At 37.3% G+C, this 26,673-nt stretch overlaps 1 protein-coding gene across 1 annotated transcript; it reads right to left on the bottom strand.

The window, feature by feature from the left end:
- Nucleotides 1-196: 196 nt before the first annotated feature.
- On the bottom strand, nt 197-26,597 carry LOC306885693 (upstream-binding protein 1-like). The gene is made up of 16 exons (XM_079442400.1): nt 25,844-26,597; nt 19,115-19,266; nt 18,938-19,011; nt 13,556-13,661; nt 13,311-13,417; nt 11,833-11,985; nt 11,543-11,653; nt 8,969-9,082; nt 8,674-8,780; nt 8,527-8,581; nt 8,331-8,424; nt 7,804-7,894; nt 7,577-7,698; nt 2,701-2,843; nt 1,977-2,028; nt 197-1,869 (listed from the first exon to the last, which is right to left on the bottom strand). Exons 1-16 carry the CDS (start codon nt 25,957-25,959, stop codon nt 1,832-1,834), a joined length of 1,635 nt encoding a protein of 544 aa, XP_079298526.1. The 5' UTR covers nt 25,960-26,597; the 3' UTR covers nt 197-1,831.
- Between the last annotated feature and the right edge of the window lie 76 nt (nt 26,598-26,673).

Below are 26,673 nucleotides of genomic sequence, written 5' to 3'. Positions count from 1 at the left end.
TACCTATGTTATGAATGTCATCTAATTTAAATGCAGACATCCTTCAAATTAGGAACATTATTTTTAACACTCATTTCTGTTTTTCTAGAAAACAGCTTAAATATAAAGTTTACCCCAGTTTCCCTTAAACATAATTAACTCTCAAATTAATTATCCTCTTACTAACTAAATATAAGAAGTACTTCAGAGACAATATATGAAAATTATTTTTATTTCTGGTACAGGCATTAATTGTGTACATCTCAGCACCCCCTATGGAAGAGAGGCTTCTTTAGACAGACAGTGACATGAGGGCACCATGATTATCATCACGGAAACGCAGAGGACAGTCCGGTGATCCACAGCATTTGATCAGAGGAAGAGAACAACACACCTCTTCATGGATTCTGACTTTGATCATTTGTTCAACCTGGAAACATTGTGTACACCAAAAGTCTAAGTGAGCATCCAACAACAGCAAAGTATCCATTTCATTGTGGTATCAGTTTCAGTGCAGACTTGGTCATTCCTTTTTTTTTCTTTCCATTTTTTATGAGAATTAAAAGGAGTCAACATTCTTACAACCATGCTCCTCTATAAAGTGGCAATAATAAGCACAGTACATGCCAAAGCACAGCTGCCCAATACATGACTACTGAGATAGAAGACCTATTGAGTCAGTCTCTATTTAAGAATGAAAAAAAGGCTGGCTGACCGCAACCATGACGGCTAGGTTTAACTGGAGCAGCTGACGGTAAAGCACGTGTGCATTTTGAAAAGCACCAGCCGACGCCATGTCCTAGGTCAAAAAATTAAGATAATAGAAAGCAAAGGCATTATGGGAAATATAATTTATGGCTGCTTGTGACTGTGCACATTTATCAATAATCGTGCTATAATCTGTGCCAGGAGCTACTATAAAGGGCAGGTATGCAGTTACCGGGCACAGAGGATACGAAGCACGACAATCACAATCTAAAAACCATCATTTAATTCTAAACATGTGGAACCAGCTGACGCTTAATTCATCCCACTAAGCACAAAGTAAATGCTAAGAAACTAACAGAAACTAGTCAACAGAAACAATGGCACCAGAAACGATTGGTTTTGAGAGAGGAATTGGAAAACGATATCAGCATTGACAAATGTCATCTAGGAGAGTCTCACAACCTCACGTTAGCTGCAGGGCACCGTACTCAAACTCAAGGAATTATTTCATCCAGACAGACATAAAGACGTCCTGCGCATGCCTAAGTCAGGACACGTTTCCCCACATTTGGAAAAGAGGTCATTACTATCTACCGAGGGGTTTGTGATGGCGTCTGCAGGCCAATCCGAAGGGGCAGGAAGCGAAACGGTTGACAACTCACAGACAAAAGGCAGACAAACTCAAGTAAGTACTGTACGTTCATAATTAACAAAGTGAGGACAGAGTCGGAGCACAGCCGTATCGTGGCGCTGGATGCTCAGATTCTTCCACGAACACCATGCTGAAGTAAGTGGTCACAATTCTCCTCCACTTCCTTGCGGTTTTTGCCCACCTCCATCCCGCCCGGTTCAACCTTTATAACGCACTCGCACGCATACTTAAAAGCCCACCGCTCGCACACACTGGCATCAGTTTAAGTGTTTTCAATATGAAACAATTTACACACTGAAGTCAGATTCTAACAGTTAGGAGGCCCTGCCCAACCCCAGCTATGTCTCTCCTCCGACATGCGAGACGCGAAGAACGAGAGAAAGATGAGGAAAGGAAGAGAGGAGGATGGAGGGAACATGTTCAATGCTCAAGAATGGCAGTATGGAGCCTTGAGATGTCATCACACTCTGTTTCACGTTGCTTGCAGCAGCTCTACTTCAGGACTAGGTGAAATCCATCACTGGTGTCATCTGAGGATGAATAAAAATCACAGAAATGTTGGAGAACAACAAAAGCAGTGAGGGGTTTTAATGAAATGCTTCCGCCATAGATTCTCTGATATTTGAAAATGTTTTACCTTGTATTGTGCAGACAATGAAACTGCTCTCATCTGGGAAGTTATAAACCATCTGTAAGAAAAACAAAAAAGATTGTAAGGTATTATCTTATATATTAGGATATATTGGAGTTACTAAGGTCTTCTTCGCACTACACAGGTTTGTTCCAAAATCATATCAGTTTAAGTGTAGTCACTATATATATCATATCACGGTTTCTACAAAAATATTAAGCAGCACAACTGTTTTCAATATTAATAATTAGAAATGTTTCTTAAATCACTAAATCAGCACATTACAAAAAGGTCTGAAGGTGCATGTGACACTGAAGACTGGAGTAATAGCTGCTGAAAATTCAGTTTTGTCATTAGAGGAATCCATTTTAAAATAGAAAAAAACGGTTATTTTACATTGTAATATAAATGTAAATAAATACAGCCTTGATGAGTGTAACAGACATTTGCATTCTGTTCCATTGATACATGGCATTACCATTCACTAGACAAATCTGTCACATGATGTTCTTCACCTACATGATCCATTTATCCATGACAAATGATAACAGCAGAAAAAAAGTCTACAATGAAGTGAGTTTTATCTGTGGCATGATGCAAAACATTATTCAAATGAGCAGCCACAGTTGGCCAACTTATTACTGCTACTTGATAACAGGGTAAGAGAAGAGACTGTTTCTGGCTGCTTTTAGTGAGGTTGCATGAATCTGTGACGTAGGTCTGTGTTTACCTGGTCGCTGAGTAGTATGTGTATCCCTGTGGGCCCCTGTTTGTAGACTTGGTTGATGTGAGACAGCGGCAGTGCCAAGACACTGGAGATTTTCCTAGTTAGCTCGCAAGCGGTCATCTCCTCAAGGTAAAGAGCGTGGTAAACTAAACACAAACAAAGACACACTTTAAAACAATACCAACAATGATAGAGGACTGTGGACTGAACATTTCACAGTAGACTGACCTAAATAAAACCATATTACTTCTGCAAAAGAATAAATACAAACAGAACGGTCTCGACCTATTTCAGGAAAGACAAATACACATTTAGCTTTGATGTAATGTGTTTGATAAAATATTATTAAGTACTTAATTTATCCAAATTAACAAACATATCCATCTGTAAATTTCTTTAGAATTCATTTATTAGGTAACCAGTAATTAGGTAACCTGATTATTTGTTGGTAAATGAGTTTGGGGTCTGAGCACAGCGTTTTAAGTCTGTTATTAGAAGTGGCTACAGAGAGAATGATGTTGGGTTTGAGGTCTGGTCTTGTTGCCATGTCAGATGTCAGTTGTTATGGTGTTGTGTTTTCGAGAGCAAGTTGAGCAACAAGTTTTTTTTCTCTTATTATGGCTTTTGAATCAGCTTTATCTTACAAACTACTCCGTTAATAGTTTGGGGTTGGTAAGATTAATTAGGGCCCAAGCCAGTAAGGCGCAGGGCCCTATTGTTCTTCTAAGGATTATTATTTTTTTTTTTTTAATTTTTTTTTTTATTTTTTATTTCAATCATCCGGGCACTTTTGGGGGCCTTAACGTGCCCGAAAACTCTCGAAAATTGGCACGCACATTGGAACCTGCGGCCATTAGGACGCCGCTGAGGCTGGGACCCGGGCGTGGCACAGGGGCTCTACGGCGCCCCCTGGAAAATTGTCAGAAAACTTGATGTATAGCTCACACATACTTGCACGTATTCATATGAAACTCGGTACACATATAGAACTCATTGAGCTGAACAACTTCCGCGCAGCATGTCATAGGCTCCGCCCAACAGGAAGTCGGCTATTCAGGGCTGTTTAAAAAGCGCATGCTCTGGAATTTGATATACTCCTCTGAGGATTTCCATACGATTGCCACCAAACTCGGTGAACATGATCTCAAGACATTGGGGACGCTAAATTGCGAAGATATTTTTGATATGTCGAACGGTTTGCCCGTGGCGAGGCGATGAAGTTATGGCGAAAAATGAGACCCAGGAAATGCCTAATAACGTCCACATACATTGTATGATGTTGATCAAACTTCAGTGATTTGTTCGTTGTATGATGCCGATCGGATAGATGTGACTATAATGACTGAAAGTTATAGCGCCACCAACTGGCTGCAGGAAGTGTGTCGTTTTCAAAATGCTTTGAATTCAGCATCTTATTTTTACTCGATTTGCTTCAAACTTCACCAGAATAATGTCAAAACACGGCCGATGTAAAACTGTGAAGGCAATATTGATATCTAAACTTATGTTGCCATGGCAACGTGTCAAAGTTGAAAATTCGTTTCTGGTGATTTTGAGGCAGATAACATGTTTAGAATGTCATGAAACTCAACACACATATGAGTATTAATGACAGTTAGACACTGGAAAAAGCTCATAAACGGGCGTGGAAGAGGCACTCTATAGCGCCACCTTTTGTCAAAAATGGGGGGTTAGTTTTAGCTACAGACACCAAACTTGGTACATAAATTGTTCTTATTAATCCGGACAACTTTCTAATTTACAGTCATTAGCTACGACCAACAGGAAGTCGGCTATATTTATTTTAATGTGGGTTTTTTTTAAAAACGGGCTGTAAACAAATTAATACTCCTCCAAGCAGAAACACGGAAATCACACGAAACATTTTTTATCTTGATGCCAAAATACTGAAGATGCTAAATTGCGGACGGATTTAGGATATCTTGAACGATGATTTAATGGCAATTTATTAAAGTTACAGTAAAAAAGATAATTTTTATTTTTTTTTATCTTTTAAGAGCAGCTTCCAAACACTTCATAAAAAATTACATACACAGAACAATACAGTCTGAGAATATGTGATTAATTTCATGAATTTACAATACACTATGCTTAGGAGAAAATTTAAAAACTATCAGAGAGTTGATATAATGCTTCTGAGTGAGAGGTCCTGTCAGCCTGCAGCTGAGTGAGGGGTGGGGGTGGGGTGGGCTGTGAGTGACTGTGTGAGTGACTGTGTGGATTGAGGCAGTGGGTGAGAGAGAGAAAGAGAGAGAGAGGGTCTGTTTTTTTAAAATCTTTAAAAAATGCTTATAAATCATTAAAGATTTTGATAACACTTTATAATAAGGTCTCAATTCTTAACATTAGGAAATGCAATAATTAACGTGAACTAACAATGAAAAATATATTTTTACAGCATGTTAATTCTTCCATGATAGTATGAACTAACAAAGAACTTTTTTTTTAAAGCATTTATTAATCTTTTTAATGTTAGAAAAATAATCATGTTCAAAAGATTAACTTTAAAATGTAATAATATATAAACACATTTTGGAATTAATATTCATCAACATTAAATGGTATATAATTATTAATGATTATATATATATAATGATAGCTACAGACACCAAACTCGGTACATAAATTGTTCTTATTAATCCGGACAACTTTCTAATTTACAGTCATTAGCTACGACCAACAGGAAATCGGCTATTTTTTTTTTTTATGTGTTTTTTTTTTTTTTAAACGGGCCGTAAACAAATTCATACTCCTCCCAAGCAGAAACCAACAATTCACACCAAACATTTTTTCACATGCTTCCAAGATACTGAAGATACTACATTGCGGACGGATTTAGGATATCTTGAACGGTGATTTAATGGCAATTTATTAAAGTCACAGTAAAAAATAACACTTTTCTTTTTTTTTATCTTTTAAGAGCAGCTTCAAAACACTTCATAAAAAATTAAATACACAGAACAATACAGTCTGAGGATATGTTATTAATTCCATGAATTTACAATACACTATACAGAGGAGAACATTTTCAAACTTATCAGAGTTCTCCTGTCTCTGTGCTTCTAATGTGTGCGGTAGGTGACTGGGTGGGTGACTGACTGTGTGAGTTCAGTGAGTGTGGAGGAGAGAGAGAGAGAGAGAGAGAGAGAGAGAGAGAGAGAGAGAGAGAGGGTCTGTTTAAACTTCTCAATAAAATCCTTAAAAAATGCTTATAAAGCATTAAAGGTTTTGATAACACTTTATAATTAAGTCTCATTTGTTAACAGTAGGGAATGCATTAATTAACATGAACTAACAATGAAAAATATATTTTTTACAGCATGTTAATTCTTCATTGATAGTATGAACTTACAATGAACTAACAATGAACAAAATATTTTTAATATTAGAAAAATAGTCATGTTCAAAAAATAAAACTTTAAAATGTAATAATATATTAACACATTTTGGAATTGATTTTGATAAACATTAAATGGTATATATTTATTAATGATGTAAATTAACAACAGTTAAATAATGTTGTTTTTTAACATTGGTTAATTCACAAATAACATTAAATATTAACAATATATTTTTTACTTTATTAATTTGTGTTAGAAAAAATTATTCATGTTAGTTAATGGAAAAATAAATCATTAAAAAAAGCTTATAAATCATTAAAACCTTTGGTAACTATAATAATTTCTCATTTGTTAGCATTAGTAAATGCATTAACTAACATCAACTACCAATGAAAAATATATTTTCACAGAATTTAAAGTTTTATATGTTGTTCTGTGTGTGTGTGTTTCACTGAGTTGATGGTTTGGATTAACCCTTTAATTGCCGTATCCCTTAAAACCAAACTGCCAGAGGGTTACTGTGATGCTTGTGCTCGCTGGGCACCGTTTTATCGATGCCACCGGGGTGGCGTATGCTGACGGCTTGGGCCCGTCATCGCTGCTCGCAGCTATATTATTATTATTATTTTTTAATATTTTATTTAAAGCTTTTTACATTTTACAGAAGGGGTAGGCAAGATCTTTAAGCATTTATTAAAAGAAGTCTCTTATGCTTTGATTAAAAATACAGTAATATAGTAAATTATTATTACAATTTAAAATAACTATTTTCTATTTTAATATATTTCAACATGTAATTTATTCCTGTGATGGAGAAACATTTCTTATTATTATTGATATTGAAAACACTTGTGCTGCTTAATATTTTTAGGTAAACTGTGACATTTTTTTTTTCATCAATAGAAAGTTCAAAAGAACTTTTTTTGTAACAACATTAAAAGCTTTACTGTCACTTTTGATCAATTTAATGAATCGTTGCTGAATAAAAGTAATAATTTCTTTTAAAAAAAACATACTGAAGTTACCAAATTTGAACGGTAGTGCTATTTGTCTCAAGTCTACCCTGCAATTTTACTTGTAATAATTTGAATATTGTAATATATGTGTATGATCGTGGGGGTTTTCAAATTCCTTACAACTTTCAGTAATTATTAGATTAAAAAATGTTAATGTGAATTTAACATTGCCAATTGTTGCCATTTTATGTTGCCAATGTAAAAAAAACAACAACAAGCAAGTAAACTGAGAGCACTACCTAACATTTTGATTTAGTCATACAGCTTAAATGTTTTACATTATATGGTATTGAGTATCAGAAAAAGGAAGTGAACACCTTTTGGTTCACCATTTGTAGTACTTTGGTGGAACGTTTATAAAGGTTCATACAATAGATCAAGCAATCTGAATAATGCTGCACTGCATGTTTGTTGCTGCAACACAATAGATGTTATTTATTTATGGTGATTGTGGTATGTTAGGAAAGGCTGTGCAAGTCTCCACGATTTATATTTATATACCTGGCATGGATGTTGGACTGCTGTGTTCGCCGTTTTTGCTACAGCGTCGTTTCTCCAGTAGAGGGCTCTCACTCTGAGACGCCTCCAGGGACACGTACACGGTGAGTCTGGGACGCACTGCTCTGTATGGGGAAACACACACAATGTGAACAGAATTCTTTAGTTTACACATTCATAATGGTAAGAAAACTCCTCAATCATATATTAACATCACTTTTTAATCATACCTTGACTTAAGTGCATTGTACAGTCTGATTCCATCAGATGCACCACAGATTTGGACTAAATCCTCACGAGTTAATTTCAGTAGATCAGAACCTAAGATGAAAAATCAATCGTATCAAATCAGTCTCATTAAAAATTACTTATAGTATAATGTTGTGTCTGATTCAGAAACTCTAGATTCTATTAAATTCCAATTCTGACTCAGTCTATTTTGATATTTCAGCTTTAATGCCCAATTTGTTTTTATTTGAAAGAGATTCTCTCTCTGTTAATATTGTTAATTATGCAGGCACCTGTTTCAGACTGATTCAAACTTATAACTTATATTTTTGGACTATTCATTAAAAGAACCAGTTCATAAGAGTAATTTGTTTGTGATTCATGTATGTTTGGTTTTACACACAGCTTGTGAGGACAACTAAAACTCGATTATCAGGATCATTCAAATGCAGACTGCAATTCATAATAAATAGATATTTTTACCCATCCCAGTGTAGTTTAATCTTCGCAACAAAAGCTGTGTAAATACCTGAGAAATGGGTGAAAATGCGACTGTATGAGTTAAATCTGTTCTTGAGCAGCCACTTCTGTGTGTCCTGTATAGACGCTGTGGGACTCAGAGACTGCAAAATGTTCACAGATTTATTTTTTTCAGATGCAACAGAAAAACAAATGTGCAAATTAAGGCAAATTAGTAAAGATTTAATATACAAACATGTACAAACCTCCATAGACATGAGGCTACCAAGATCCCCCTGATGGTTAGGTGAAGACGACTCACTAAAAACAAAAGTACAAGCATTAGAAAATGCGTAACTGTGGTTCATGGCACATTGTAAAAGAAACACAGAGACGCTTCATGAGCATGTCACCTGTCTGGTATTGTGCTGCTAGTGCTGTAGGTGTGTGTGCTGGAGGTGAAGGTCGGTGTAGCTGCTGTGTTGGGGTTGACGTATGCATTATCTGGCCATGGAGAGCACTACAACGAGAGAAAGAGAGATATGTGAGAAAAAGTCCAAAGTGATCCTAAACAAAACTGAATTCTGATGTTAAACTAATGTATGACCCACCACACACTGACATTAATCTAAAAACAAATATGAACCATGTTTTTTTGAGTTTAGACTGAGTGAGCTGTTAACAAAGCAGAGGTGAGTGGGCACTTACACTTCCTCTTTTGCTTTTGGCGATGGAATCGCCACAGTCTGCAGGAAGTGTCCGCTTGCTGGATTTCTTTAGCTCATGTTCTACAGCCTCCTCAATCACAGGCTCCAATCGAGTCTACGGAAAAAAGACAAACCACATTGAAAAGACAGAAAAACAGACACGCATGTAAATTTGAATAAGCAGTTTTCTGACCTGTGTTGATGTTCTTCCTACTGAAACAGGAAGATTATGTTGATTATTGTTTGATTTTTATTACGTCATGCCAATATATATGAATTGATTAGGCAAAACATATTAAAGGGCTTGTCCTTTTTTTCAACATCCTAATTAATTACTTGTTATAACCATTAACCATGATTTGCTCTTTGCTAGTTACAGGTAGTAAAATAGAAGGAATGTTTTTCATCAACATCAATCATTTCTGTTAGTTGTTATTGCTAACGAAGACTCATTATGGTTAATTGAAAAAGTTGAAATTAATTAAACTATATATTATAGATAAAAAAATTTTGAATGAAAATTAGAAATGTTGCCTTGGCAACTAAATTAAACACAATAAGTTTAAGTACTAAAACTAAAACAAAAAATCAACCAAAGCTAAATAGAAATATTTAGAAAACAGAAGCAAATACAAACTAAAATGAAAACTGAAATATAAAAATGAAAGCTAAATCAAAATATATTTAAATACTATAATAGCATATAAATAAATTGTTTCTGAAAAGAGGGAAACGTTCCTACAGACATGAGTATTTATACTATATGTGTGAAATTATGTACAGTTAGGTCCATATATATTTGTACAAAGGCACAATGTTTGTTATTTTAGCTGCTGACCAAAACATATTTAAGTTACAGTTATATAATGTGTTTAAAGTGCACACTTTGAGCTTCAATTTGAGGGTATTCTCATCACAATTGGAGGAAAGATTAAGTAATTATAACTCTTTAATATTTGCCTCCCCCCTTTTTCAAGGGACCATAAGTAATTGGACAATTGACTAAAAAGCCATTTCATGGACAGATGTGGGCTATTCCTTTGTTATTTCTACATCAATAAAGCAAGTAAAAGGCCTGGAGTTGATTCTAAGTGTGCCATTTGCATTTGGAAGCTGTTGCTATGAACCCACATCATGCAGCTCGCCATACAAGTGAAATAGACTATTGTTAGGCTTCAAAAACAAAACAGATCCATATGAGAGATAGCAGGAACATTAGGAGTCGCCAAATCAACAGTTTGGTACATTCTGAGAAAAAAAGAACGCACTGGTGAGCTCAGCAACATAAAAAGGCCTGGACCTTCACAGAGGACAACAGTGGTGGATGATTTCATCCTCTCCCTGGTAAAGAAAAACCCTTTCACAACATCCAGCCAAGTGAAGAACACTCTCCAGGAGCTAGGTGTGTCACTGTCCACAATCAAAAGAAGACTTTGCGAGAGCAAATACAGAAGGTTCACCACAAGGTGCAAACAAGGCCAGATTAGACTTTGCCAAAAAAACATCTAAAAAAGCCTGACCACTTCTGGAAAAGCACTCTTTGGACGGCTGAAATTAAGATCAACCTGTACCAGAATGACGGGAAGAAAAAAGTATGGAGAAGGCTTGGAACAGCTCACGATCCAAAGCACACAACATCATCTGTGAAACATGGTGGAGCAGTGTGATGGCATGAGCGTGCATGGCGTCCAGTGGCTCTGGGTTACTGGTGTTTATAGATGTCATGACAGAAGCAGCCGGAAGAATTCTGAAGTGCATAGGGATATACTCTCTGCCCAGAATCAGCCAAATGCAGCAAAGGTGATTGGACGCTTTATAGTACAAATGGACAATGACCCAAAACATACAGCAAAATCAAACCCAGGAGTTTTTGATGGTAAAAAAAATATTGAAATATTTTGCAATGGCCAAGTCAATCTCCTGATCTCAACCCGATTGAGCGTGCAATTCACTTGCTGAAGACAAAACTAAAGGCAGAAAGACTCACAAACAAACAACAACTGAAGTCAGCTGCAGTAAAGGCCTGGCAAAGCATCACAAAGGAGGAAACCCAGTCTCTGGTGATGTCCATGATTTCCAGACTTAAAGCAGTCATTGCCTGCAAAGCATTCTCAACAAAATATTAGAAATTTTATTTATGATTATATTTATTTGTCCAATTACATTTGAAATGGTTGTAATTCATAAGCATTTTATGTTATATTTGAGTTAACCCTTGAGTTAAAGCTTAAAGTCTGCACTTCAATTTCATCTCGATTGTTTAATTTTAATTCTATTCTGGTGGCATACAGAGCCAAAATTATGAAAATTGTGTCAGTGTCCAAATATATATGGACCTAACTGTACTGACGTAAGATGGAGACTTCAGTCACAGTTCATTTTAGGTTACTGATTTTAAACTCGATATAAAGTTGTCCCTGCCATATGGTGGCTGTAACATGACCAGCTAAATGCTCTTCACGTTATCTCAGCAACCTCTTATTATTATTTTTTTCTATGTAATGCTGTATCCATGTCAATAGGTGTCAGTATTAATAGGTGTCAAAACAAAACAAGACTACTTGAATATTCTTGCCTCTGACAAAATAGTGGTGTCATAAGAGGGTTGATATTTTTCTTTCTCCTGCAGAGTCTTTTTCTCCATCTTCTCTCGGTCTGTTTTTTGTTTTCTGTCTGCTCCCTTTGGCTGTTAATAGGAGAGCATGAGTTACAGTTTAATACATAATAAAGACTTAAATGTCACATTAATGCTTCAAAACATACCCATTAAGCATTCAATTATAGGAAACAAAAGGGTGAAACCAACAAAACACCACCAAATATCTTCCTTGCATTTAATGCACGTTTGCATGCGTGTGGCATCACCTTAAAGACTTTGATCTGGCAGCTGGCGGAGTGCAGGTGTTCAGTGTACTCTCCGCTTTCATTTTGTTTAAAAGTGTCAATCTGGATCCGGAACGGAACTCCCTTCTCTCCACCGTGTTTCCGCGGAGTGAACTCTGTACTAATGCAATGAACCTTCAATAAGGGAAGGAAGGAACGTTAATTAATGTGGAACATGATTGGTTCCTGAAGCACTCTTGAGACGATCCTTGGCATCCATTGCACTATTTCTGCACAGATTAGCATGTGCCAGATACGTCTTTAATCAACTGAAATGATATTCAGATGTTTGAAACTTGATCGAAGGGCAAGAGATAATGTCAACGAGCTAGTAGCCCTAACCAGACTCTCTCCAACATGTCTGGGAATTTAAGATAATCTCAAACATGTCTGACGCTATTGGCACAACATCTGCATAGCTCTTTTGAGTGTGAGAGAGAATTTCTGGCCAATGAGATGTGAGGATCTTGACAGCCAGAATTAAATATTGACCTGAAGCAATATACACCAGTGAATGCTCAACTGCACAATTTTTGCAGAAACATAATTAGTAATATTATACAGGGACAACTAATAAAAGAAAGTTCAACAGAAAAGCACTGCAGAGCAAACAGCAAGTGATTATTCTACCAAATTCAAGTAATATGTCCTAAATATGGTTGTGAAAAGACCAAAGTTTCAGTGTTTGATATCAATGTAATTCAAATTTTACAATTCTTAATACCAATGTTAATACCACAGCAAAATATTCAGAATATTTGGTACACGCTGGTACATACTGATGATAATATTAATAATAAATGTTATATTATTTTAATAATTTAATTCGATATAAATGTAATTTAATGTAATATAAATAGAACACTGAACATGCGCCTTATTTTAAAATGTTAAATATTACATCACATTAAAATTAAAGCAATGACTTGTAATCTTAAGGTATTTCTTTTTTAAGTAAACATATATACAAAATTCATGTAAATATTCACGTAAACAGCCAGAAATCATGAAATAAATAGTTTCTTATAGTTTATAATAGTTTTTATTAAACAACTTATATTAATGATACAATAAAACAGCAACAGTGCAAAGTCTAATGCAATTCTGATATTTGAATAAAAAATCTTTTTCTTTTTTGGTCCAACCCATTTACATTTACAAATCAAGTGTGCTTACATTAATTAAGTCCTAAAATAAAAAATAGGTTGTAAAATAGTGTGGTTCCCAACTGTTGATTATCAATGGGTATATACAGAAAAATATCATGTACAATGTTGCAACATGAGTAATAAAACATCCTGTCTGTAATGTTTTATTACACTTGTTGCAACATTGTACATCATAGGCTGCCTTATTTGGAAATGACATTTCAAACTGAAACTCTGTAGTGTGTTTCTGTAACCTTTAAACTTTAACAGCAAGGCTGGATGTTTGTGGTTTGTTCTTGAATTTGGGTTTACCTGCACAAACACAGATGCTCGCTTGGAGAGATCCCACAGGAACTCCGCAGCGTTTAGCTGTGACGGGTTTGTGCGGGGCTCCGTGATGCCAACTGACATGGGGATATCTGTAACAAACACATGACGCACTGTAAAATCTCCCTCTCCTGAGGCTTTATGCTGCTTTGAACTATTCACCTGATGAATCAAAAAGACATGTAGCAAACTCAATGGCAGCAAACTCAAGTAAACACATAGGCTCTCACCGATGTCGAGGAGGCGGTCGCCAGGCCGATTCCATTTCCAGCCCTCCAGCTGCTGGTGCTCCATGTACTGAAGCCTTCGGTCATGGAAAACCACCCTAACTATACTCTATAATTCACCCCAAACCAAACACACACAAACACAAAACCATCAGAACAAGCACTCTTAAAGAGTCATGCACCATATCCGTCCTTCCTGCACTGCTGAATCACCATCGCACAACAAATGAGATTTTATCCTAGTTGCGATGTTGTAGCCGGGATTGAATTTGATGATATAAAAAGACTCTGTAGATGTCCACTGTGGTTAAACCAGTGCATTCATTCAGTGAAAGATTCCTCAGACTGATTCAAAACAGTAGTTTGAGACACAAATCATTCAAAGTAATGACTCCTAAGAGTCATTTGTTCATGAATCAGACTACAATGATCACACTGTACCAGCAAAGACAATGGAAGAAAAATCTTGTCTATTTACTGGTCAAAAGTTTGGGATCAGTAAGATTTCTATTTTAAAGAAAATATTTTTATTTCGCACTCAAGCATTAAATTGATCAAAAGTGATAGCAAAGATGTTAAATCTACATAAAAAATATATAATTTAATATATATTATTTTGTAATATTAATAATAATGTTTACAGATAAATGGACATGACAATGCCATTACAAAACTGTGCCAGTAAACAACACTGTTCACAAATAACTTAAAGGGATAGTTCACCCAAAAATGAAAATTCTGCCATTAATTACTCTCCCTTATGTCATTCCAAACCCCTAATAGTCCAGGTGATGTGTGCAAAATTTGAGGTGATATGTTCAATTTTTCATAAAAGCATGAAATTTGGTACACTTGTATAGTTTGAAACATTTTCAGAAATGGAGCCATGACAAAAACATCTTGTGGTTGCCATGGTGACCATTTTACTTTCCGCCATAACCAAATTATGTATTTTATGTCATATCTCCTGAACCAAACATGATAACACAGAAAAGGTGATGTCTACCCCTATGTTTCGTTGGTGAAGGATTACAATGATACCATATATAGCAACATAAACTATTCAGGTGAAGAGGTAATGGAGAAATCAGCAATGTAAGAAGGAAATAACAGTATCTGAGCATTGCAGTATCACAGCATTTACAAAAGTCCATATGACTATTAATTTTATTCTTTCTTTATTATTCAATAGTACAATAAAAGTTTGTTTCAATTAATTATTAATTTGTTATATTTATATAGCGCTTTTCTGGGTACTCAAAGCACTTTACATGGAAGGGGGAATCTCAATCTCAACTACCACCAATGTGCAGCATCCACCTGGATGATGTGACAGCAGCCATATTGCGCCAGAACGCCCACCACACACCAGCTTAACTAATATTTTATTCGATAGTACAATAACAGATTGTTTTCAATAATACAATAATTTATTTCAGAGATATAAAAAAATATATAATCTCAAGTAAGTGTATTTTTCCATACCCCTCAGGCAGAGTCAGGTAGGCGGTAGTATGTTTCCAATACATTCTTGTTCTCTCTCAACAACGCTCTAACATCACACGCAGATGGCAACGCAATCTTGCTAAACTGCAATCTACAAGACATTCCTGAGGAATGCTGTTTATTCTAATGGATTGGACCATTTGGTTCACACCTTTATAGACACAGTTACATCATTTCTTTCACAGAATGACCACCTCAACTTTAACCAATCAGGTTTCAGCAGCGGCCGTTCAACTGAGACTGCTTTGCTGTCGGTCACTGTAGCCCAGCAGTTAGAGAAAGCTGATTCCAAATCATCAGTTCTTATTCTGCTGGATCTATCTGCCACTTTTGACTTTGTGAATCATCAGATTATCCGGTCTACCATCACAGGATCTGCACTACACTGGTTTGAATATTATCTCACAGGTAGGTCTTTCAGGGTTTCCTGGGGAGGAGAGGTATCCAAAGAACATCAACTGGTCACAGGGTTTCCTCGGGGATCAGTTCTTCACCATATACACTACATCACTGGGACCCATTATACAAGCACATGGTTTCTCCTACCAAATTCTACCACTGATGACACACAGCTCTATCATTCATTTCGACCAGACAATCCAATAGTAGCTGCCTGCATCTCAGCCTGTCTGACAAACATCTCGGCATGGATGAAAGAACCTGCAGCTTAACCTGGCAAAGACTGAGCTTCTCGTTTTCCCTGCCACTCTGACTCTACAGCATGATTTCATCATCAAAAAATTATGCTTTGGTGACCAACTGACCTTCAAGGACCATATTATAAAGACAGCTCGATCATGCATGTTTGCCTTGCACAACATCAGGAAGATGAGGCCCTTCCAAACAGAACATGCTGAACATCTTCTTGCCCAGGACCTTGTCATTTCTAGGCTGGACTATTGCAATGCTCTTCCAGCTGGACTTCCATCATGCGCAAACAAACCTCAACAACCCGCCCGTGCTTGTCACTGTCCAGCCCACACCCGCACCACACCCTACACATAAATATTATTCCACCCGTTACATCAAATATTAGCAGTTCACCTGACTTTCCCCTTGTGGACAACATAATAGACAACTCTGGGCCCAGAGAGTGATTGTAAATTAAATTTACATGAAATATGTTTGAAATTTCATTCTGCATCTTCAGAGATTTCATTGTAATCCTTCTCATAAAGTCACAAAATTAACCATTAACTGTTCACCTGATTGCGTTGCCATCTGCGTGTAATGTTAGAGCTTTGTTGAGAGAGAACAAGAATGTATTGGAAATACACTTACCTGAAATTATTTTGTTATATACAGTGCCCTCCATAAGTATTGGAACAGTAAAGACCAATTTGATCTGTTGGCTGTGGAGTCAAGACATTTGCAAATATGATTAAAAGATGAATATGAGACAAAACTACAGAATGTCACATTTTATTATTAGCCGCTTCAACACATACATGTTTTACCAAATAAAAAGAACAGTACTTTTAGAGTTCATCCCACTCATTGATGTGAGCATAAGTATTGGGACAGTTGAACATAAGCCAGATATAAAAGATTAAAAGCTATTATTTAGTTGCAGATCTCTTGCGCACAATCACAGCAGTGAGTCTGTGACCCCTAGACATCACCAGACTCTTGGTCTCATTCTTTGAAATACTTTTCCCAGCCTTTAATGCAGCCAATTCCAATTGTTGCTTGTTTTGGGGAGTTTCTGCCTTTACTCTCCTCTTCAGCCGGTGAAATTCATGTTCAATCGTATTTAAATCTGGAGGTTGACTTGGGCAATCTAAGACTTTCCATTTCTTTGCTCTTATAAATTCCTTGACTGAACTGGCAGGGTGTTTTGGGTCATTGTCCTGATGCAATATGAAGCACTTCCCAATGAATCTGGTGGCATTTTCTTAAATATTGGTAGGCAAGATGGTTTTGTACCCTTCCAAATTCATTCTGCTACTGTCATCATACATTAAGTCATCAGTAAAGTTGAGAGGGCCTGTTCCAGAGGCAGCTATACATGCCCATGCCACGACATCACCTCCACCATGCTTTACAGATGAGGCTGTATGCTTGGGATCATTTGCAGTTCCCTTTTTTTCTCCACATTTTTGCTTTGCCATCACTTAGATAAAGGTTCATCTTTGTCTCATCGGTCCATAAACACAGTTCCAAAACTCTTCTGGCTCACCTTTGTGCTTTTTTGCAAACTCTAATCTTGCCTTTCTATTTTTGGTGCTGGTCAGAGGTTTGCATCTTGCTGTGTAGCATCTGTAATTCTGTGTCAAAGTCTCCTGAGGACAGTAGATTGTCAGAGCATCACCTCGGCTTTCTGGAAGTTGTTGCTGATTTTACAGTCTTTTAGGGTTCATTTTCATAGCTTTTATGATTTGTCTGTCATCAACTACTGTTGTTTTTTCAGCCGATCAGGTAGTTGTTGGCTGCTGTTGTCGCTGGTGGTTTCCAAACTCTTGATTTCTCCATGTCCTTTGTTTTTGCTAGAGCTCTAATTGACTTCCTCTTTTCTTTTAGCATCCAAATTGCTTGCTTTTCTCTTAAAGTCAGCTCCATCATCTTCATCCTGGTTTGTGTGTGTCATCATCGAATGCAAGATTCAGAATACAGAAGTAATGGATATAACTGATACGACACATTCCCTGCTTTTAATATCTGAAGAATTAATGCAACAGGACACAGCTGATCACTTAGAAAGACCTGTGAGGCAACTGTTCCAATACTTATGCTCACATCAGATAGAGGGATGAAACTCTAAAAGTGCTGATCTTCTTAGCTGGTAAAACATCTATGTGTTGAATCACCCAATAATAAAATGTGACATTTCTGTAGTTTTGTCTCATATTCATCTTTTAATCATGTTTGTAAATGTCTTGACTCCACAGCCAACAGAGCAATTTTGGCTTTACTGTTCCAATACTTTTGGAGGGCACTGTATATCTCTGAAATGTATGATAGTATTCTTGAAAAAAATCTTTTAATGTATTATTGAATAAAATACTAATTATCAAAGAAAGGAAAAATGAATAGCCATAATATGGACTTTTCTAAATGCTGTGATACTATTTCATTTTAACTGAATTTCAACTATTTCACCATTAACTCTTCACTTGAACAGTTTATGTTGCTGTATATGGTACCATTGTAATCCTTGACCATCGAAACATAGGGGTAGACATTACCTTCTCTGTGTTATCATGTTTGGTTCAGGAGATATGACAAACAAATACATCATTTGGTTATGGCGGAAAGTAAAATGGTCACCATGGCAACCACAAGGTGTTTTTGCAATGGCTCCATTCCTGAAAATGTTTAGGGCCACAAACTATACAAGTGTACCAAATTTCATGCTTTTATGAAAAAGTGAACATTGTTTTCACATATCACCTGGACTATAAGACCTTCATTCATCTTCGGAACACAAATTAAGATATTTTTGATGAAATCTGAGAGTTTTCTGACCCTCAGAGACAGACACACAACTGCCACGTTCAAGGCCCAAAAAGGTAGTGAGGACAACGTTAAAATAGTCCATATGACAGCAGTGGTCCATATTTTTATGAGTTTTACGAGAAAGAATTGTGTGTGCAAAGAAAACAAAAATAATGACTTTATTCAACAATTTCTTCTCTTCCGAGGGTAAGAAATTAATGACAGAAGTTTCATTTTTGGGTGATTTATCCCTTTAATGTGTTGCTCAAATCTTTATTTTCCTTTTCCTCTCCAATTTCAATTTATACTGCAAACTCTCAACTTCAATAAAATATAATTAATTTTGCCAAGATGCAGTTGACTCACTGAAAACCAGTGCCAGAGAAGTCACACCACACAAAAGCACAAGTGCACAGCACTGATAAACCACACACAATCTCTCACCTTAACAGTCTTGTTGAGTTCAGGCATCTCCCCTATTTTCCTATTATCAAGCAATCGGATCTCATACGACTGGCCTACAGAGGGAGAGGGGAAGCGTGCTACTGAATATCTTCTGAACAGGTGTCTTGGTATTCTTTAAGTAATAGAGAAAGAAATATAGTCAAATGAAAACCATACCTTGGTTTAGGTAGGTGAGCGTCTCCTCGTGCAGTTTAACAGCAGGGGACGTGGCAGCACACAGCACATACTGAAACGGAGGATTCGTGGTGTCAGACTCCACAGGAACACTAACATCTTCTTGCTTAAAGATGGGCAGAGCCAACACATCACTGAGGAAAACAAACACAAACACAAAGAGAAACGGAAGTTACAAAATATGTCGGTTAGAACCACAGAACCTCTCCCATCAGTATGGAAATGGTTGTCACGGAAACAGGTATCTGGAGAGCCCCCATCTGCTTACACCTATAGACACTTTAAAAACCACACGACACATGACTGCTTTGCATACTTCTGAACTACAAACATATAAAGGACATATTCGCATCAGACTGCTAGGAAATAGAAGTCAAACAAAAGGCAGCTATGTATTTACAAACCATGTATTAATAGACTGCTGTTCAAACGTTTGGGGTCAGTGTGTTTTTTTTTAACAATTTAATACTTTTATTCAGAAAGGATGCAATAATTTGTTCTAAAACAACAGTAAAAGCATTTACATGTTACAATTTTTATTTCATACAATGCTGGTTTTCTTGAAAAAAAAGAAAATCATCACAATACATTGTTTTCAATAATGATAAGAAATGTCTTGAGCACCAAATCAGCATGTTAGAATGATTTCTGAAGGATCGTGTGACACTAAAGACTGAAAATTCAGCTTTGGTAACACAGGAATAACAGGCAAGTTATTTTAAATTACAATCATATTTTGCAATTTTACCATTTTATTTTTGATCATACAAATGCAGCCTTGGTGAGCACAACAGACTTCTTTCAAAAACAAACAAAAAAATATCTTACTGACCCCAAATTTTGAATGGTAGTGTGTGTTACAATATCAAACAATGAACAATTAATCCTCACTTATCTTTTATCTTTTTGTTTGGACACTTATGTAGCATAGATAACTTTGATATTTTGTGATTTCACTTCATTTTTCATATTTTGTTTAAGTCTGATTAAGAATGGTTTTGTTTAAAGGAACACTCCATTTTTTTTGGAAATAGGCTCATTTTACAACTCCCCTAGAGTTAAACAGTTGAGTTTTACCATTTTTGAATCCATTCAGCCGATCTCCGGGTCTGGCAGTAGCACTTTTAGCTTAGCTTAGCATAGATCATTGAATCGGATTAGACCGTTAGCATCTTGCTCAAAAATGATTAAAGAGTTTCGATAATTTTCCTATTTAAAGCTTGACTCTTCTGTAGTTACATCATGTACTAAGGCCGACGGAAAATTAAAAGTTGCGATTTTCTAGGCTGATATGGATAGGACCTATACTCTCGTTCCAGCGTAATAATTAAGGAAATCTGCTGCCGTACCATGGGTTCAGCAGGCGCAGTGATATTACGCAGCACCTGAAAGTAGTCCCCAGCTATATCGTAACTAGTTACCTACCTAGGTGTGTACAGGTCCTTTTCAAAAAATTAGCATATTGTGATAAAGTTCATTATTTTCTGTAATGTACTGATAAACATTAGACTTTCATATATTTTAGATTCATTACAACACAACTGAAGTAGTTCAAGCCTTTTATTGTTTTAATATTGATGATTTTGGCATACAGCTCATGAAAACCCAAAATTCCTATCTCAAAAAATTAGCATATCATGAAAAGGTTCTCTAAACGAGCTATTAACCTAATCATCTGAATCAACTAATTAACTCTAAACACCTGCAAAAGATTCCTGAGGCTTTTAAAAACTCCCAGCCTTGTTCATTACTCAAAACCGCAATCATGGGTAAGACTGCCGACCTGACTTCTGTCCAGAAGGCCATCATTGACACCCTCAAGCAAGAGGGTAAGACATACGAATAGGCTGTTCCCAGAGTGCTGTATCAAGGCACCTCAGTGGGAAGTCTGTGGGAAGGAAAAAGTGTGGCAGAAAACGCAGCACAACGAGAAGAGGTGACCGGACCCTGAGGAAGATTGTGGAGAAGGACCGATTCCAGACCTTGGGGGACCTGCGGAAGCAGTGGACTGAGTCTGGAGTAGAAACATCCAGAGCCACCGTGTACAGGCGTGTGCAGGAAATGGGCTACAGGTGCCGCATTCCCCAGGTCAAGCCACTTTTGAACAGAGAAGCAGCACTGGACTGTTGCTCAGTGGTCCAAAGTACTTTTTTCGGATGAAAGCAAATTTTGCATGTCATTCGGAAATCAAGGTGCCAGAGTCTGGAGGAAGACTGGGGAGAGGAAAATGCCAAAATGCCTGAAGCCCAGTGTCAAGTACCCACAGTCAGTGATGGTCTGGGGTGCCATGTCAGCTGCTGGTGTTGGTCCACTGTGTTGTATCAAGGGCAGGGTCAATGCAGCTAGCTATCAGGAGATTTTGGAGCACTTCATGCTTCCATCTGCTGAAAAGCTTTATGGAGATGATTTCATTTTTCAGCACGACCTGGCACCTGCTCACAGTGCCAAAACCACTGGTAAATGGTTTACTGACCATGGTATTACTGTGCTCAATTGGCCTGCCAACTCTCCTGACCTGAACCCCATAGAGAATCTGTGGGATATTGTGAAGAGAAAGTTGAGAGACGCAAGACCCAACACTCTGGATGAGCTTAAGGCCGCTATCGAAGCATCCTGGGCCTCCATAACACCTCAGCAGTGCCACAGGCTGATTGCCTCCATGCCACGCCGCATTGAAGCAGTCATTTCTGCAAAAGGATTCCCGACCAAGTATTGAGTGCATAACTGAACATAATTATTTGAAGGTTGACTTTTTTTTGTATTAAAAACACTTTTCTTTTATCGGTCGGATGAAATATGCTAATTTTTTGAGATAGGAATTTTGGGTTTTCATGAGCTGTATGCCAAAATCATCAATATTAAAACAATAAAAGGCTTGAACTACTTCAGTTGTGTTGTAATGAATCTAAAATATATGAAAGTCTAATGTTTATCAGTACATTACAGAAAATAATGACCTTTATCACAATATGCTAATTTTTTTAAAAGGACCTGTATATTTCAATATATCTGGTGCGTGTTTGGGGTGATATATAGTTCATATATAACACTTTTTATAAAAAGTGTGTGTCATTTTGTTTTGTGTTATCAGAAAACTTTTTATAAATAACATATTTAAACAATGAACAATTAATTTACACAATATTTAGCCCAAAATATTATTATATTTTATATATTAGGCCACGGCTCTGAGCTTGCCACAGCTTTGCCACACTCACACATACAGGCGGTATCAGGTCAGTGCAGTGACAGCTAAAGACATGACAAGCTTGACATGACGCGACGTTTGTGACAGTGCTTCCTGCCCACCAATCTGCAAGTGTTTTCTGAAATATGAGCAGCTCCACTGTAACATTCCGTTCCACAGCTGCTCATTCCACATGATCGCAAGTTAGATAATCAGCATCTCACACCCTCATTTACCTCAGACGCAACACGAAAACACCACATTAGCAACACTGACTTACAGACACAGCAGGAAAATAATAAGAATATCTCCATGACATCTGGAACTCGAACATATCTGACCTTGTTCACTGAAAAGTGAAGTGAGTGAAAAACACCTGCAAACTGCAAATGCAGAAAATAATAAAAATAAAATTGCCATATCCTGCAGCGTGACATGCTATAGTTAATTTTAAATTCATTTAAACAGCATTTTGATCATTCTTTTATAATTGTGCATGGAGGTTTTGTGACCTCATTCAATAAGAAACTACATGGAATATTTGTATTTGTTTTAAAAATGTATGTCATGGAACCATTTTAAATGAACTAGTCAATGCAAGAAGATTGACTTTTATATAAAATATACAATTTGTTGTTATTTTTATTCAATGTTAACACCAACAGCTACACTATTTCCATTATGGATGGAGCCATATTTAAATTCTGCCTGATACTGATAAGCCGATAATTATTGAATTATCTGCGAACTAACAATTAATGGACAGTATTACACATTTCTGCAATTTTGTCTAAATAATTTAAAAACAATGCAATCAGAAACTACAATTAGTTAAATGTAATAAAATACAATGACAAACAATAAACTCTTACAGCACAACAAAAAACTACATGGGATATTTCAGCTTCATAATATAAAGCTTCCTTGGTGAGACCATTTTGAAAAATCAATTAAGAACTTCCTATATAAAACCTAACAATATTAAAAGCAGGACAATGCTTTACATACAAAGGTGTCTACAAAAATGTGATTAAAATAATTCAATTGGAGTCACATGACACTTTGTCTAATACATGTATGTGTGTTTTAACCAAAAGTCTGTGGACAGGTTATGCCTCAATGACCCAAAAACACTGGCTGGTCCTCTAACGCCAACAGAGGACTGTGTCAACTGAAAATCTGCAGGGCGCTGAAAGAGTAGCAAGAAACTTGATATCACAGGGGAAGAGCATGTGAACAGCCTTCTTCCCGCTGTCTCACACTACAGCTCTCCCACCACTAACAAATCCTCCACAGAATGTAAACTCAACCACTGACTATACTCTCTCACATTTCAAACTGAGAATAGCGAAGGCTGCTGGCCATTTGGAAAAGCGACATATAGAGTTTAAATATGCTCCATCATTAATACCCCAATGAAACTGTGACGTATGCAGGGGGATTGTGGTTTGCCTCTTCCAATGCTGTGGATGCTGAAGCACCTGGCATGCAGTTGGAACTCATGAAAAAAACAATGTGTCGTATTTATGAATAAAATGTAGTGTAATATTTTGGTCAGTTGATACTGGTCAGATTCAACTTAATATCAAACCGCTATAACAATGTTAGTAGTGCCTGAAAACAAGATTAAAATACATTAAATAATGTGATATTTTTCAATTGTATTTCTAAAAAAATAAAAGCCCAACAGTAAAGGTGGTTATTTCTAAGCAAAATAGAGCTGTTTAGTTCTGATGTCAATTAGTGGGCCAACCTGTTGATGTAGGTGCAAGAAATGTTCATCTTTTTTGTATTGTGATTATGTATTTCCAGGTGTTTGGTCACATAGGTGCAAGAGGATATTTCCCTGGTTATGTTTCCTGTTTGACATGTGCGAGTAGCAGGGAATGCTCAATTTCTGTTGAGCGCTCTAGACATTTTTAATCCTTCTTAATTGTCCTTTTACGTATATAAGCAGTTGTTTGTTAGATCAAGTCAATAAATGTTTATAGAAGGTAAATGCATGGGAAAGCATCAGGAATTTATTTTCCTGTTACTTAGACTCTCAGCGGGTATATGTTATCGCTATACATTAGTAAACAGAAAATGTGCTTTTGGATGTGTGTGTAAAAATTTTTACGTTATTTTTTAGTACAAATTATGAGAGAGGGAGACTGACACATGTCATTCACAGTGCTACATGGGAGTGGGTGGGCGCAAGATCTTTTGGTGTGATTTTCTACTTTCAATTCTTTGACTGGTGGACCTTTCTTTGCAGAATCATAGTTAATGTAGTTTTTCACCAGAAATTCATTGATAAACGATTAAAACTGAAAATAATGCAGATTATTTAACGATTAACAACCTCATATCTCTCAGTAGGTTTAGTTATTTACACTCACATTTTACAGGTTCCTTCAGGAATTTATTTGGTTATATGACCCCACGTTTGTAACAGTGCTGCCCACAAGATCCTAGTTTTTTTCTTTATTTGGGTTATTTAGAATAATAGTTTTAGGACTACAAAATCAAACATTACCACAATAATGGCTTTTTCTGAGGGTTTCCTGAACCAGTCCCCCTGTGCGTCATTGGTTAATGTGAAAGAGCCCCGCCCCCAGACTCTCATCATTGGCTGAGCCGGTGCTGCTGAGCCACAGTATTTACATTTTCTGGAGAATCAACTGTCCAATGACTTACTGGGTTGCCTGCATAATTGACAGGGATATGAATATTTGATAAAAGAAATACAATACACACTTCACCTTTAATTTCCTTATTTTAAAGGTACATAGAAAAGGCAGACATACTATCTCGAGGATATGACCATTATCTTAAATATTGCATCAACTGTTTCAGAGTATCCCTAACAGTATAATGACGCAATCACAGCTTTTATGCGCAGTATCATAAGACGTAATGGAGTTCAACCTTCGCCTCGATTTCTTCATTAAACGTGTTATTCACCAAACATTTTAATGCCCTTTAAAAGATTGCGTGCGAAGATGTAAGATTTAAACCAATTCGTTTAAATAAAATGTAAACTAATTATTTATAGCTGTTAATTTCGCATCTGAGAACAGAATTCAAAGAACACCCTGTTCCAGGAAGTAACATTACTTCAAACGCGCTTGTTATCGTTTCAGTGCAACCACGTTATAGCTTTTCGAAAGGAGCGCGAGAATACTGATTAACACTCTACAACCAGATTTATACAAATGCCAGGTCTCATTAGCTCCCAGGATGGTCAGACATCAGGATGCAACTCGTCTATTGTTTTGAGCTAGCTCTAGCAACAATCATATAGCCATATTGTATATAGCAGACGTCAAAAACAATCTCGCTAAGGGCCAAATGTTATATAATGGTATCACATTATGAATTTTTGAAACCTATGAGCACAAACCGCCTGGAATCCCGAGGTTCGCGATATAAACACAGCGATCAAGACAGCTAGCCAACTAACTAGCTCGCCGTCACAGATGCATCGCCCCCGGCTTAGGGACTCTTGGGAAGCTGCTGATCGGTTTGCATGCTGCTCTAACCTCATACTGTACGCGCCAGCCCCGAGCTCCTGGCCGATGCCAGACAAACTGGCATCGAAGTCGTGCACTAGCCCAGACTCGATGGTAGCATCGTCCATCTTCAGCACCCACGCCATGGCGCCCAGATCCTTCTCCTCCGACTCTAACCGGAGCGCCGCCAGCTTCGCCTCGTACAGACAGCACCTGCGCGGAGCTCGCGTTGCCGCAGGAGTCAGCTAGTCGTACTAGAGCTGGTTAGGAGGCCACCCGCGGAAGGCTAGCTGTTGAAAGCAGGGCAAACAGCTCTAGCCCTGACTGCCGTGTGCCTCGCCATTGCTTGAGTTTCACAGTAACACAGGCGAGAAATAACAGTCTCGGGATGAGCTGAGGCGTCGCGAAGTCAACTCAACACCTCCTCGTGTATTATCCGTTTCCAGCTCCCGTATGTTATCCCGTATACATCAGCAGCACATCATATCTGCATGCGATCTTCCATTATATAAAGCAAGCAGCAGGGTGGGAGGACGCTGTTGACTGTCACCGCATTCACACGCAATGTCCGCTCGAGTACCAGGGTTGGCAGAGCTCGCTCGCTCGCTTTCATCTAATCCTACACGCAGTGCGGTGTCTTTACGCTCTCTACTTTCCGAAAACGTTCGCCTAATTTCATCGTGCTGACCCGCCCGTTTGGTCTTTCGGAAGAGGCTAAAGATCACCGCACATGGACGCGGCCCTCTGTCTGCAACCATTCAAACCCCAAACGCGAGAGAGCTGCAGCAGGGATCTGGGTCTGGAATCTGACAGCCAATCACGTTGCTCTGCGAGCCGCGCTCAGCCAATCAGCTTCCGAG

Source organism: Barbus barbus (genome assembly GCF_936440315.1).
Source record: "Barbus barbus genome assembly, chromosome: 19".
NCBI lineage: Eukaryota > Metazoa > Chordata > Actinopteri > Cypriniformes > Cyprinidae > Barbus > Barbus barbus.
The sequence above is the reverse complement of the archived record's forward strand: the minus strand, read 5'-3'. Positions and strand labels throughout refer to the sequence as shown.

Bases quoted from the DNA above. Each gene is read 5' to 3' on its own strand.
- LOC306885693 (XM_079442400.1), bottom strand. From the start codon at position 25,959: ATGGCGTGGGTGCTGAAGATGGACGATGCTACCATCGAGTCTGGGCTA. The intron at 19,012-19,114 runs GTATGGTTTTCA...CTCCCTCTGTAG, and splicing joins GCTCACCTACCTAAACCAAG to GCCAGTCGTATGAGATCCGA. The intron at 8,781-8,968 runs GTAAGTGCCCAC...CTCTCGTTGTAG, and splicing joins CCAAAAGCAAAAGAGGAAGT to TGCTCTCCATGGCCAGATAA.